The sequence below is a fragment of the Podarcis vaucheri genome (assembly GCF_965113315.1).
Source record: "Podarcis vaucheri genome assembly, chromosome: 11".
Lineage (NCBI taxonomy): Eukaryota > Metazoa > Chordata > Lepidosauria > Squamata > Lacertidae > Podarcis > Podarcis vaucheri.
The window spans coordinates 62,190,446-62,203,699 of NC_138749.1; the positions used below are offsets into that span (position 1 = coordinate 62,190,446).

General features: G+C 48.0%; 1 protein-coding gene and 1 long non-coding RNA gene across 10 annotated transcripts in view; one reads left to right on the forward strand and one right to left on the reverse strand.

Annotated features, from left to right (window-relative positions):
* LOC309542764 overlaps nt 1-2,067 on the forward strand; it is a 33,453-nt gene extending 31,386 nt beyond the window's left edge. Inside the window, exons 2-3 of one of the 2 annotated variants that reach the window (XR_014224406.1) lie at nt 677-788; nt 823-2,067. This is a non-coding gene — a long non-coding RNA (uncharacterized lncRNA). The remainder of the gene's footprint in view (nt 1-676; nt 789-822) is intronic. The other variant, XR_014224407.1, reaches the window with a different exon arrangement.
* The window catches only part of LOC309542665 (glutamate receptor ionotropic, NMDA 1), a 29,771-nt gene extending 23,572 nt beyond the window's left edge, over nt 1-6,199 (reverse strand). For 6 of the 8 annotated variants that reach the window (XR_014224345.1, XR_014224346.1, XM_082241521.1 and 3 more), the window contains exons 1-4: nt 5,712-6,199; nt 3,202-3,336; nt 2,074-2,250; nt 472-534 (exon numbers count right to left, since the gene is read on the reverse strand). Coding sequence is in view for 6 of the 8 variants with exons in the window: in XM_082241521.1 (XP_082097647.1) it covers nt 472-534; nt 2,074-2,250; nt 3,202-3,336; nt 5,712-5,960 (624 nt within the window). In the remaining 2 variants the exon portion in view is untranslated. The remainder of the gene's footprint in view (nt 1-471; nt 535-2,073; nt 2,251-3,201; nt 3,337-5,711) is intronic. The other 2 variants (XM_082241520.1, XM_082241523.1) reach the window with 2 other exon arrangements.
* Between the last annotated feature and the right edge of the window lie 7,055 nt (nt 6,200-13,254).

The following is a 13,254-nucleotide window of genomic DNA, read 5'->3' on the forward strand; positions in this document are numbered from 1 at the left end:
AGGGGTCCGCCTTGCAAGGGAATTGAAGTGAGCATCTCACATTTCCTGTTGGGACAGGAAGGGGCAGAGCAGGAAGAGGAGAACAGGAAGGGGGAATCAGATGGTCCAGAAGGAAACAAGGGGGGAGGGGAATAAACTCGCAAATTCGCTCTGGCTCCACATGCATGGTCTTCCGAAGAAAGACGTCCAGGATGGGATTGCTCCTCAAACTCAAGCTCAAACCAAGCATATCTCAACGGAAAAGAACGTGCGACCCAAAAAAAAAAACACGGAGTCTGCTTGCTGGCTCCAGAGATATTTTTATATTTTTTTCCTTTAATATATATATATCTATATATATAAAATTTATTATAATTTTTTGTGGGGTGCCCGTGGGCCGAGGCGGCCCAATTGATGAATTTTATGAATTTTTTATTTTAATTTTTTTGCTCGTTAGGTTGGTGGGCGGCGTGCATTTCCATGCAAATATACCTTGGGTCCTCGCTTGTTGTCAAAGGATAGCGGTTCGAGGCTGTCAAAGCTCCTTTTTTTACTCTGATGGATAATGTGCACAGAGAAAATATGCAGACACAGAAGAAGATTATAAACAGTTGAAAGAAGAAAGACGGGCACTCAAAGCAAATCCCATATCCAACTCCTCCTGATCCGGGGCGGGGGGGCCGTAACAGAGGAGCAGGGAAAACCCCCTACAAGCTTTCCTATTCAGTTTCCTACAAGGTTTCCTATTAAGTTACTACAAAGTTTCCTATTAAATTTCCTACAAATTTTCCTGCAAAGTTTCCTACAAGGTTCCCTATTCAGTTTCCTGCAGTTTCCTAGAAGGTTTCCTACAAAGTTTCCTATTAAGTTTCCTAGAAACTTTCCTACAACGTTTCCTATTAAGTTTCCTACAAAGCTTCCTATTAGATTTCCTACAAAGTTTCCTAAGAAATATCCTACAAGATCTCCTATGGGGGTGTCCTAGGAAGTTTCCTTGGAGCTTCATGCAAGTTCTTCCTCTCCTTTAAATCGGTGAAGGTACCTTGCGAGTTTCTGAGGGCAGTTGGACATTTTCATGGGAGAAATGTTGGAGGGGATGGTGGGTTGTCCCTCTTCCCAAATGTTGGTAGACCTCTGAATGCTGGCCGCTTGGAGTGAAAAGCGGGGGCAAGGCCGCCACCCTCAGCTCCTTCCTCCTTGCAGGATTCTCAACGGCCACTGAGAAGAGGACTATGGACCGGATGTCCTGCCTTTGGTCTGATCTAGGAAGGCTACCCATATATGTTGGCTTGGCTGACGTGGAGCCACCGCTCACACCACGCGCCAAGGAGGCTCGGCTTCAAAGCCCCCCTCCGCCACTTCCGCTGGAGAAATGCCGGAGGGGGTGGAGCCACGTGGGCCCCCAATCCAGGAGAGAAGGAACTGGACTCTCAGGAGAAGCTGCGATTGGGGAAGTTGTGGATGACTGGACCTTTTATGGTGTTCTTCTAAATGTTGGAGCATCTGGGGCAACCCAGTCTGATGGGTGGGGGTATAGATGACAAAATTATGACCATTATGACTGATCAGATTGTTGTGTTGACCATGAGCTTCTTTGGAGAGGAGGAAGGAAGCAGGTAAAGGGAGCTGCCTATCCCAGCCTCACAAGTCTCTCTTGGGGCTCCTTCCCAACTCTATGATTCCATCTTGAGGTTCCTGCCTTGGTTGAACCAGACAACCCTTCCAGGTCCTTCCCAAGTCCATGATCCAAGCCTACTCTCCTAGACGCTCTCTTCCAATAAGGAAACGGGTTTTTGGCCCAGCTCCAGGTTACGTCCCGCCCCCGTCTCCCCGTTTTTGCCTCTTTCGGATTTCTTTTTTTTTTAACGTAGTCGGAGAGTTCGGTTTTTTTCGACCATGGCAAAGCAAGTGAAATGAATAAAGAATAACAAACTTTGGTCAGGGACTTAGACGGCCGGCGCTTAAGAGCACAATGTGGGTCATGTTTAACAATGGGAAGAAGAGAGAGAAGGTGTATTTACAGATGTCAATCTACACACGGACGACAAAGCGCGAGACTTTCGAGAGAAGCGTGGGTGGCGGGAAGCTACTGACCTTGGACTCTTTCTCCTCCAGGAGGGTCTCCAGCTTCTTCTGGGCCGCCCGGCCCTCGTGGTCGTCACTGACGATGAGGATGATGTGGTTCCATTTGTAGAAGCGCATCATCTCAAACCAGACATTGGACTGGTGAGAGTAAGGAGGGACCGTGCGGAGGAACGAAAGATGGATACTCTGGGGAGAGAAGGAGCCAGAGGGGGCGTCACTGCGGACCAGGCGGGGGTGTCCGGGTTGAAGCGCCATCCCTCCTACGGAGTGGAAGGAGCCTCTGGAGAAGTTCCATCTTGAGACCCCACCTGCCTCTGCAGAGAGGTCCATGCTCTGCTCAGCTAATGCATTCTCCATGGGGCTACCTTGGAAGGGGACCTAGAAAGGAGTTGGGGCAACATCCCTCCTATGGGGTGGAAAGAGCCTCTTGAGGTCTTCCATCTTGAGACCCCACCTGCTTCTCCAGAGAGGTCCATCCTCTGCTCATCTCCTGCTGTCTCCATGGGAAGGTGACTTGGAGATGAGATTGAGGAACATCCCTCCCCTGGGGTGGAAGAACATCTCTAGTACCAGCTCCATCCAAGACCTGGCCATCTGCTTTGTCTACTGCCCTGCTTTCTCCATGGGGCTACCTTGGAAGGAGACCTGGGAACCATTGTGGACAACGGCCCTCCTGCGCAGTGGAAGGGCCTCTTTAGGAAGCCAGTGGGAAAGATCTCCAGAAGGTTTGAGCTGGGTATCCACCAGTATGGGGAAGATACAAAGCTCTACCTTTCCACCAGAAGGTTTGGGCTGGGCGCTCACCAGTATGGGAAAGATACCCAGTGTCCTTTCAACCAGTGAAGGTGGTGTGGGTCTGGAGGAGCTCGGTAGACAGACAGATGTCGAATGGCTGTTTCTGAGGAGCATGGGGCACCAGGCATGGTCTGATATGGAGTCACCATGCCTCTAATGGACCAGCCATTCTGGACTCACCGGGGTCCATCTCCGAGGGTCTCCTGGTGGGTCTCCAAGCAAGGAGGGTCTCCAAGCAAGAAGCGAAGTGGTGGGGAACCGGGCAGAGGAGAAGTCAAGGCCTTCTCCCGCCAGATGTCCAGGAGAACGGTGGGTCCCGACCAGCGGGAGCTGTGGGCTTACCTTGTCTGAGTAGATGGACATGCGCGTGGTCAAGCCGATGACCGGGATCCGGTAGAAGCCAGCAGTGTATGACACCGGCGTCGGCGTGAGGTGGTCGTTGGGAGCCGGCGGGTGACTCACCAAGATGGCGTAGACCTGTGTGAGAGACATTTTTCCCATGGAATTACGGATGTCCTAACATTCCCCTCCAACATTTCTCCCATGAAAATATGGATGTCCTATCACCTTGCCGACAAAGATCCATATAGTTCAAGCTATGGTTCCCCACTAGTGAAGTGAGAGCTGGACCATCAAGAAGGCTGATCGCCAAAGAATGGATGCTTTTTTGGTGCTGGAGGAGACTCTTGAGAGTCCCATGGACTGCAAGAAGATCCAACAGACCTATTCTGAAGGAAATCAGCCCTGAGTGCTCACTGGAAGGACAGATCCTGAAGCTGAGGCCTCAAGACTTTGGCCACCTCCTGAGAAGAGAAGAGTCCCTGGAAAAGACCCTGATGTTGGGAAAGATGGAGAGCGCAAGGAGGAGGGCGCAAGGAGACAGAGGATGAGATGGTGGGACAGTATTCTTGAAGTGACCAACATGAGTTTGACCAAACTGTGGGAAGCAGTGGAAGACAGGAGGGCCTGGCGTGCTCTGGTCCATGGGGTCACGAAGAATCGGACATGACTAAACGACTCAACAATAACAACAAGAAGCCATTTCCCTCCGACATTTCTCCCATTAAATAATGTATGTCCTCAAATGCCCAGGCTTTCACAGGCGGAGAGAGAAGTCGGCTGAGCCAGATTGCAAGATAATATGATTTCCTTAACCGCACATTTAAGGCCTAAATGCCATTTCCCCTCCAGGGACTATTTATGATGAAATGGTCTGGCGAGAAGGAGGCGAAGAGCAATCGATGGAAGGAACCAACCCTATGGAAGCAACTGAGATGGCGTTTCCATGGAAACTTCCTCCTCCCTCTGCTGGCTTCTCCTATAAATGGCCTTTTCTGCTCCGTTTGGGGAAAGAAGGAAGTCTGTAAATGTCGATCAGGTCTGCAGTTTGGGTGGCTTCAAAGGAGATACCAAATGAGACATAAATGGGGCCAAAATAGCACCATTTGATAACTTGGGGACCCGGTTTGTTCCTTGGGAAAATGGGCTGTGTTGTGGTAAGAGGGAGGGAGGGAGAGAGGGAGGGAGAGAATGAGAGAGGAGAGAGAGGTAGGATAAGAAATAAAGAGGGAAAGAGAGGGAGAGAAAGAGAGGGAGAGAAAGAAAAAGAAAGAGGGAGAGGAGGAGAAAAAATATAGAGAGAAAGAGGGGGAGAGAGGGAGGAAAAGGGGAGAGAAATGGGGGGAGGTAGGGAGAGAGAGAGAGAGAGAGAGAGAGAGAGAGAGAGAGAGAGAGAAAGGGGGTAGGCAGAGACAGGGAGAGGAGAAAAAAAGTAAAGAGAGAAAGAGAGGGGAGCAAGGGGGGAGAGAAAATAAGGGAGAGAAAGAGAGAGGGGAGAAATAAAGAGAGAAAGAGAGAGGGGGAGGGATAGAAAAAGAGGGAGAGAGGGAGGGGGAGAGGGAGAGGGAGGGAGGAGAAAAAATAGAGAGAACGAGAGAGGGGAGAGAGAAATAAAGAGGGGGAAAGAGTGAAAGAGAGGGAGATAAAGAAAAATAAAGAGGGAGGGAGTGGGAGGTAGAGAAGGAGAAAAAATAGAGAAAGAGAGGGGAGCGAGGGAGGAAGAGAAAAAAGTAGAGAAATGGAGAGGGGAGAGAGGGGGGGAGAAATAAAGAGCAAAAGAGAGAAAGAGAGAGAAAAGGGGGAAAAAAGAGATGGAGGGAGGGATAGAAAAAGAGGGAGAAAGAGGGGGAGAGGGAGGGGAGAGAGGTAAGGAGAGAAATAAAGAGGGAAAGGGGGGAGAGAAAGAAATAGAGAGAGGGAAGGAGGTGGCAGAGAAGGAGAAAAAATAAATAGAGGGGGAGCGAGAGAGAGAGAGAGAGAGAGAGAGAGAGAGAGAAAGAAAGAAAGAAAGAAAGAAAGAAAGAAAGAAAGAAAGAAAGAAAGAAAGAAAGAAAGAAAGTGGGGGGTTGTCCCTGGTTTCTAAAGCCAAGGGCTCCCTGGGCTGGCCCCCAAGCCTGATCCATAGGGTCCCTGGGTGCTCCATAGTAGGGCCAAGGAACCTCTGGTTGTCTCTTAGGGCTGAAGGTTCCCTAGGTTGGTTTCTAAAGCCTAGGGCTCCCTAGGTTGGTGCCCCAAGCCCACAGTCTGGACCATAGGGTCAAGAGGTCCTTGGCCAGTCCTGAGTAGAACCATGGGGTCCCTAGGCCAGTCCTTAGGGCGGTAGGGTCCCTAGGTTGATCTCTGTGGCCTGTGGGTTCCTAGGTTGGTGCCCCATGCCCACAGGATCCAGGGGTCCCTGGGTGGTCCTTTCTGGGGCCAACCAGTCCACCAGGTCAAGAGCTTGGCCCATCACGTCGAGGAGGAGTCCCAAGGGGGTTCCCCCGACCGGTTCTTGGGCGGCACGGTGCGGCTACCTGGCTGGAGATGAGGTCCTCGCAGACGGAGAGGGCCATCTGGATGGCGTTGGGCTTGTGGGTGACGGAGGTGGCATTGAGCTGGATCTTCCAGGTGCCATGGCGCTTGTTGGCCTGGTTGATGGCCTCGCGGAAGACCTGCTCGTGCCTCTTGGTGCTCAGCACCGCCCCGATGTTCACCACCTTGGGCTCGCAGCCCCCCCGCGCCACCGAGAAGCACAGCAGCACGGCCAGCAGCAGGAGGCGCATGGCGGTCACCCCACCGTCGCCCGGCGCAGCCCAAGGGCCCCCCAGGCGGCGGAGAACTGCCACGCAAGAGGGTCTATCCGTGGTCCTGAAGCGGCCCTGTGGAAGAAGCAGAGGCGGCGGCTGTCCCTGGTGCTGAATTGGCCCTTTGCAAAAGGCCGCTGTCCCTGGTGCTGAATTGCCACCGCTGGCAAAAAACCGTCACAGTCCCTGGTGTTGAATTGCCCCCCCCTGCAAAACGCAGCTGTCCCAGGTGCTGAATCCCCCCGCCCCCGCAAAAAAGTCACAGTCCCTGAATGCCCACCCCCTTGCAAACAGCCGTCGGATCTCCCCGCAAAAAAGGGGGGGCGGCCCCGTCCGCGGTGCTGAAGCACAATGGCGCTGTCCGCGGCGCCGAAATTCCCCTGCAACGACAGTCGCGCACCCGTGCGCGCGGCCGCGCGCAGGAGAGGAGGAGAAGGAGGCGGCGGCAGGCCAATGCTGCGGCGTTTGGTGTCGGGGGGGGGCAGGGCTTGGGGCGAGAGGGGGGAGGGGGAGGGAGAGATAAAAACGGGGTGGGGGTGGGGGGCTGGAGAAATCGCGGGGGGGGGAGCAGAGGAAATCAAGAGATTGGCCGCCCCCCCAAAAAAAAATCTTTATAGGATGTTCCCCTCAATATAAAAAGCAGCGGGGCCGCTCGAGAGATTCCCCCCCCCGTAAATCTTTATAGAATGTGCCCCCAATATACAAAACAGGGGGGCTGCGGAAAGCCAAAGCTCAAGAGATTCGCCCCCCTGGACTACAACTCCCGTCATCCCTGAGCTCTGGCCTTGCTAGCTAGGAATGATGGGAGTTGCAGTCCAACAACATCTGGGGAGCCACAGCTGCTAGTCTCTGCTTCTCAATTTGTATTGTATAATTTGATGTACTATGGTATAGAAATTATTTCTCTTTAACTTTTATATGTTTATATGGATTTCTGGACTTTATATGGATTGATATGTTTATATGGATATATAACTTTTATATATTATATGGATTTCTCTTGAACTTTTATATGTTTATCTTATTCTCTTGGACTAGTCTAATCATGGTTTAATGTTACTTTATTGGATGTTGCTTGCTTATTTTAAAGTTTTCTTTTATTATCACATTTTTCTATTGTATTCGATTATCAGGTGTACATTTCTTGCTTCTCCACCTTGCAAACCGCCTTGAGTCTTGTAAGGTAGAAAGACGGTATACAAATAAAAAATGATGATGATGATGATTTATTTATTATTATTTATGATGGTGATTTCTCTCCTTCTCTCCTTCTTCCTGGGAGGTTCGTACGGCCCTCGGTACCGTGTTCCAGATGCGAGATCGCTCCCGCGCTCCCCTTTCCAGCTCTTCCATCCCGTGCTCCCGAATCCGGGCAGCGGACGCCCCGCCCCCCCCCCAAATACACACACACCCTGGCTGATTTTCAGATTTCCCTTGAATACCCCCCCCCCAAAAAAACCCACAGTTATATAGGTAGGTAGGTAGGAAGGAAGGAAGGAAGGAAGGAAGGAAGGAAGGAAGGAAGGAAGGAAGGAAGGAAGGAAGGAAGGAAGGAAGGAAGGAAGGAAGGAAGGAAGGAAGGAAGGAAGGAAGGAAGGAAGGAAGGAAGGAAGGAAGGAAGGTCACCAAAACTACCACCCCGGGAAAGCGGGACGCCGCCCGGTCTGCCCGGCGAACCCGGAGCTGCGTTTCTCCTCTTCCTCCTCCTCCCTCCGCCCTCCAAGCTGGAGTGGCTAGAAGGGAAAGCCGCCCGAGGAAGCAGACCCTCCGAGCACCCCTTTCTCTCCCGGGATAGAAGAATCCAGCCCAGTTTCTGCCGGGATCCCGGAAGGTTCCGCTGTTCTGTGGGACGTCGGAAATGTCGGAGGCTATGCCAACGCCCACCGCCGGAGGGGAGACTTTTTAAAATAAATCCCTGCGGTTACGAACAGGAGAAATAAACGGAGAGTCATGCAGGGGGAGTTTGCGAAGGCGGAAAGCCGTCTTTTCCGACCGAGACCTTTCCCCTTTTGGAATACCACCCGCCCAATATCTCGTGACAGCACTGCTCAACCAAAGGATCCATGCTGGGATAACAGTCACATGGTATTAAGCATGTCCTACTAGATATGATATGAGTCCTTAAATTTATTTCAGTTGGTAGATGAGAAACCAAATGGCCACGTCACCAGCACTTTGGTTTTAAAGGAGTTGCGCATTGCTAGCATTAAAGACCAGTTGCAAAATAGTTCATGTTGCTTCCTTAAAGAATAAATAAATCACTCAATAGTGCTAACTGGTAAAGCTGTCATAAGGTAGGTACTTTTCTTGCCTTAAATAACCACTCCACATTCTCATGAGTTCCTGCTTGGCCATGAGTAAAAGTGACCTGAAGTATCCTACTGCTGGGAGCCCCTCCACTTTCCATTTCACTGCTCCTTGGCTTTGCCACTATAATAAAAGACCCCGAGGCTGCTGTAATCTATCTCATAGCCATGACTATGTTACTGTCTCTTGAAGAGTTCCCACCTGGCTAATACTGAACTACCTGGCTGGTTTTCATGCACTCAGATTTTTCACTTGAAACATTAAGAGCGAATATATATCTTTGGCTGCAATTTTATGCACGCTCTGAATAAGGTCCATTAAACAGCGGAACTTTAGAACTGCAATCATAAACACACCACAGAGTAAGTCCTTTGCTTTCAACTGTTGCTTTCAAGTATATGGATATAGAAGTGCACTCTTAAGTACAGTCCATAGCATTCCATCATTTGCCTCCAGGAGACATATTGCTTCTGACTGTGCTCCCCACCCCACCCACCCACCCTGTGCCCCCACCCTGCTTCCTGCTTTCTTCCAGGTGTTCCTTTCCAAAAAGTAACAGGGAGTGTGGGAAGGAGAGTCATGTGCATTGAAACACCAATTATGGCTGATATAAATTATTTCAGTTACAATAAAGCAGTGATGGAGAACCTCAAATTTGAAGGTCAGTTTAGGCCTGGCAAGGGTGGCAGTTTGATTTGGGATGCCCTTTTCCCAGCCCAGTCCACCTTTCAAATGTAGCCTGCAAGGAGTAAAAGTGATAAGGTATAAAGTAAAAGCCAATGGAGATAATAGGTTGCATTTCCATGTCTCTTTGCATGCGTGGGCGCGTGCGCGCACACACACACACACACAGAGAGAGAGAGAGAAGTCTACAGGTTGAGAAATGGGTTTTAAGCTTCTGTGACACAGGAGGCTTTATGTTGAGGCTTAGCTTTTGTCCCATGTTGTTATCTCATCTAGGGAATTTTTAATCGAAATTCTCCCAAGAATGTTTCTACATCCATAAACTGGCATAAAGTCACTCTCCCTTAAGTGAATCCTGAGAACTGTAGTTCTTGGAAAGTTCAAGAGATCTCCAGCTGAGAACCTTGCACTTAACCAGTATTCCCAGTATTGTATGGGGAAAGCCATGACTGTTTAAATTCCTATACTACTCATATAATTATTAGTGTGAATATGTCTTAATCTCTGCTGTGTTGTAGCATGTATCAAGAAAGTTATATAATGAAAGGAAAGTCTGAGCAGAGTAGGAAATTTGTTGTATAAGTTGTGGACTTTCTTTTACTGGAAGGACTTGATGGGCAACTTAATAGGGGGAAACACCCCCTTCCAAGGCCCTCTGTTTAGGGGACTCCTGCGGCTGATGGCCAGCCCAGCTGCTCCTGCATCCCTTCGAGGTTCTCCACCTCCTGCCGTCAAAGAGCAAGACGGAGAGAAAGTAGGTGGAGACAGTGGAGCTTATCAACACTTTCACCACTAAAACAGAGGTAACAGGGAAAATGTAATATGACGAAGGTAACTGTCACTAAAGTGGTGGCAAAAATGGAGCTGGGACCAGCACTGAAGGGGCCATGAAGAGGCAGAGGAATGCTAGAGGCAGTGGAAAGGTGAAGGCAACAGGAAGCCTTAACTGGAACACTTTCTAACTAGAATTCACAAGAAAATTCATTGATGAATAAGGCAGTGGTGGGAGAGACTACAGATGAGGTTTTTTTAAAACAAAAAACACCTTGAGCCATAATGTATGTAAATTGATTAAGGCTTGCCAGCTTTGGACTAGCTCCTCTCCTCTGCTTTAACAGCAGCTTGATATGCAAACTTTGTGTTTTTCCCAACAAAGTCATTCCATTCATACAATGGAACTTCCTCTCCTTCTTCTCCTCTCCTCTCCTTCCCTCCCCCCCCCCCAAAAAAAAATCTGTTCTGGGTTTTACCCCAACCCTCCTGAGGAGATTTGAGGAGAGGGAAGGAAAGTTCCCTTGATAAAGCAGAAGTCTTTGTGGAATGGGAGGCATTTGTTAGGTGCAAAATGTGTTTATTATCTACATATCCTGAAGACCTTCACTTGCTGATTTTTGCATAACAAGCTGCTGTTAAAAGGCACAAGTGTAATTCCAGTACCACCCTGGTCAGTTGGCAGCCCTACCTGCAGCACACACAACAACCTTAAAACTTTCTCACCACCTTCCAAACTTTTGGCACTGCCCCTTAGATTCCGTATCTACTTTTTGTGGATCAGTGCCTTCCTACCCTTTAGTCCTTGTCAGGTTAAACAAGGGACAGGGAAGCATGCTGCCCTCCAGATATTGTTAGGCTTACAGTTTTCAACATCCCTGACCACTGGCCATGCTGGCTAGAGCTGATGGGAGTTGGGAGTCTTAACACCTAGAGAGCCACATGTTCCCATCCCTGCATTAAACTCTGTGCTGCTGCCATCTGTTTTCAATGCAAGTTTCCTTTCCATTCCAGTTGTAGCTTTCGCATGCTATCTTATTGACTGTATCTCTATGTAAGTGGAATGAGTCATTGCCATGGGTTCTACCCTGTTGAGATAACTTTTGTGGGAACCAGCCAGTGGGGAATGGTTTAATCTAGAAGAGGGAAACCCGTGGCCTTCTAGATTTTGTTGGACTACATCCCTGACCATTAGTCAAACTGGCTGAGGCAAATGGGAGCTGGGATCCTATATCATCCAGAGGTCTCCTCCCCTGGTTTGCACAGTCTCTCCCCAAACTACTCTTCCAAACAGTACTGCGACTTCAAAGGCTGATTTTAATATTTAAACAACCTTTGGAAGAGCATTATATGTAATGTGTAATTTATCATCTGGGTGGGAGTCACAGTATCTGAACTAACAAGGGTTTAGGTGTGTTGGTTTTAATGGATTAAAAGGTTACAGGGAAACGTTCCAGAAATACTGTAATATGCTGGATGCAATCCAAAAATTATATATTTGAATATAGGAGTCGGCCTTCCAGTACAATTAACTGAAGTGTTACTGTCATGAAGGCAAACGTTGAAGAGTACGCTATGAAGAATGCATCCTGTTCTCTGAAATTCTTTTGAAACAGGACAAACATCTCCACCCATGATACTCTCTTTAGATGTTGATGTCCTGAATAATTTCATGCTCTTCCTCTTTATAATAATGACTTAATGGCTTTTATTGATTACTACTAGCCAGAATGACAACTGCAATCTCCACATAAAAACTTGAAATCTAAATCTAAAGGGAAATCTAAAGATTATGCATTCCCTTTGCATCATATATCAATTAGGTGCCAGGCAAAAACATTCCTCTTCTCCCAGGCCTTTAGCTAATTAAGCAACCAGTGGTCTTTTAAGCTGGGGGGGGGGAGGTTTCTTTGTAATTATGCTATATAATGTTGTGTTTTTATATTGTAAACCACCCTGTGATCTTCAGATGAAGGGCAGTATAGAAATTTAAGTAAGAATAACAATACAGAAGAAAATAGAAGAAATGAAGCACAGTAGTCATTTGCATAATTGATTATTGTGATTTTATTGTTCTATTGATGCTCAGAGTGGCTAACAGTGTAAATGAAAAAGAATCATAGCAATTAACAGTATGAAACAGATAATACATTATCACAGGAAAATCACAATGAAGTCAGGCAGCAGTGAGGTCTACAATTACACATTAAAAGCCTACGGCAATAAAAATAAAAATACCTTCAGTTTCCGGGGTTGGGGATCAAGGAGGGTTTCTGATGGATTTCAACAAGGAGACCAGAAACACGGCAGCACCACACAAAAAGCCATGCCTCTTATGCTTGCCTGACACAATGAAGTAAGTGGCAGGGAGAGCAGGGACTCATTCACAGTGTAACCCTAACCATGTCAAATCAGAAGCAAGTGCTATTGAATTCAAGGGAGCTTACTCCTAGGTAAGTGGAGCTGGAATTGCAGCCTTGGTGCCCAGGCCCGCCTTAAGGTGACTGATTCATAATAATTTAGAGATTTAAATGCCAGAAATAGCATCTTGAATTAGGTCTAGAATCAAATTGGTATGCAATGGAACTAATGAAATATCAGAGTTATGGTTTAGACCTGCATATTGGAGCCTGCTTCTGATGCTTCGCTTGCTCTCCCATCCTGGGCGTGCCCTGTCACTCTTGGCCAAAATATACCAAGCTCTGTGAAGAGCAAATGATTAAAAAAGTTTTGGTGGAGCAGAGCAGCAGGCCACAGAAGTAATTGTCTTGCCTCTGCATGTTTAAGATGTATGTAACACCCTTGGGTGTTCACCACTGATCACTTATCCCTTCCAGCACTATGCCAATGGAGGTCTTCAGCAGCATCCTTAGATTTTGTTCCTATGAATATTAATATATGAGACAAAGTCCAAGCTAGAAATTTCAGGACTACAACCCTGTAGCTGGTCGTGCCATCCTGTGCCCCATACTTAACAATCATAAAAAATAAAATAAACCATGAGATGCCTGACCATTATGTCTTGCCTAAAGCTTCCAGGTAGTAAAGGTGGTTGTTACAATGTTAGAGCCCTTAGAAGTTGAGGGCAACATACATGGTTTTCCCTCTCATTTTATCCTCACAACCCCCCTGCAAGGTGGGTTAGGCTGAGAGTGATTGACCCAAAACAAACAGCAAGGCCAAATCCTTCCTCATTTTATTTCCGAACTCCCAACATAACTTGATTTTCTCTAATGAAACTTTAAGAAGACTTAAGAGTTTAAGAAACCCACGAAGAAGAAGAAGAAGAAGAAGAAGAAGAAGAAGAAGAAGAAGAAGAAGAATATAATGCATCCTATATGCACCATAGGAAACATGATACACAACAGGTCAATGCTATTTCATAGAATTGTAGAATTGTAGAGTTGGAAGGGACCCCAAGGGTCATCTAGGCCAACCCTCTGCAGTGCAGGGATCTCAACTAAAGCATCCAGGACAGATGGCCATCCAACCTCTGCTTAAAAGCCTCCAA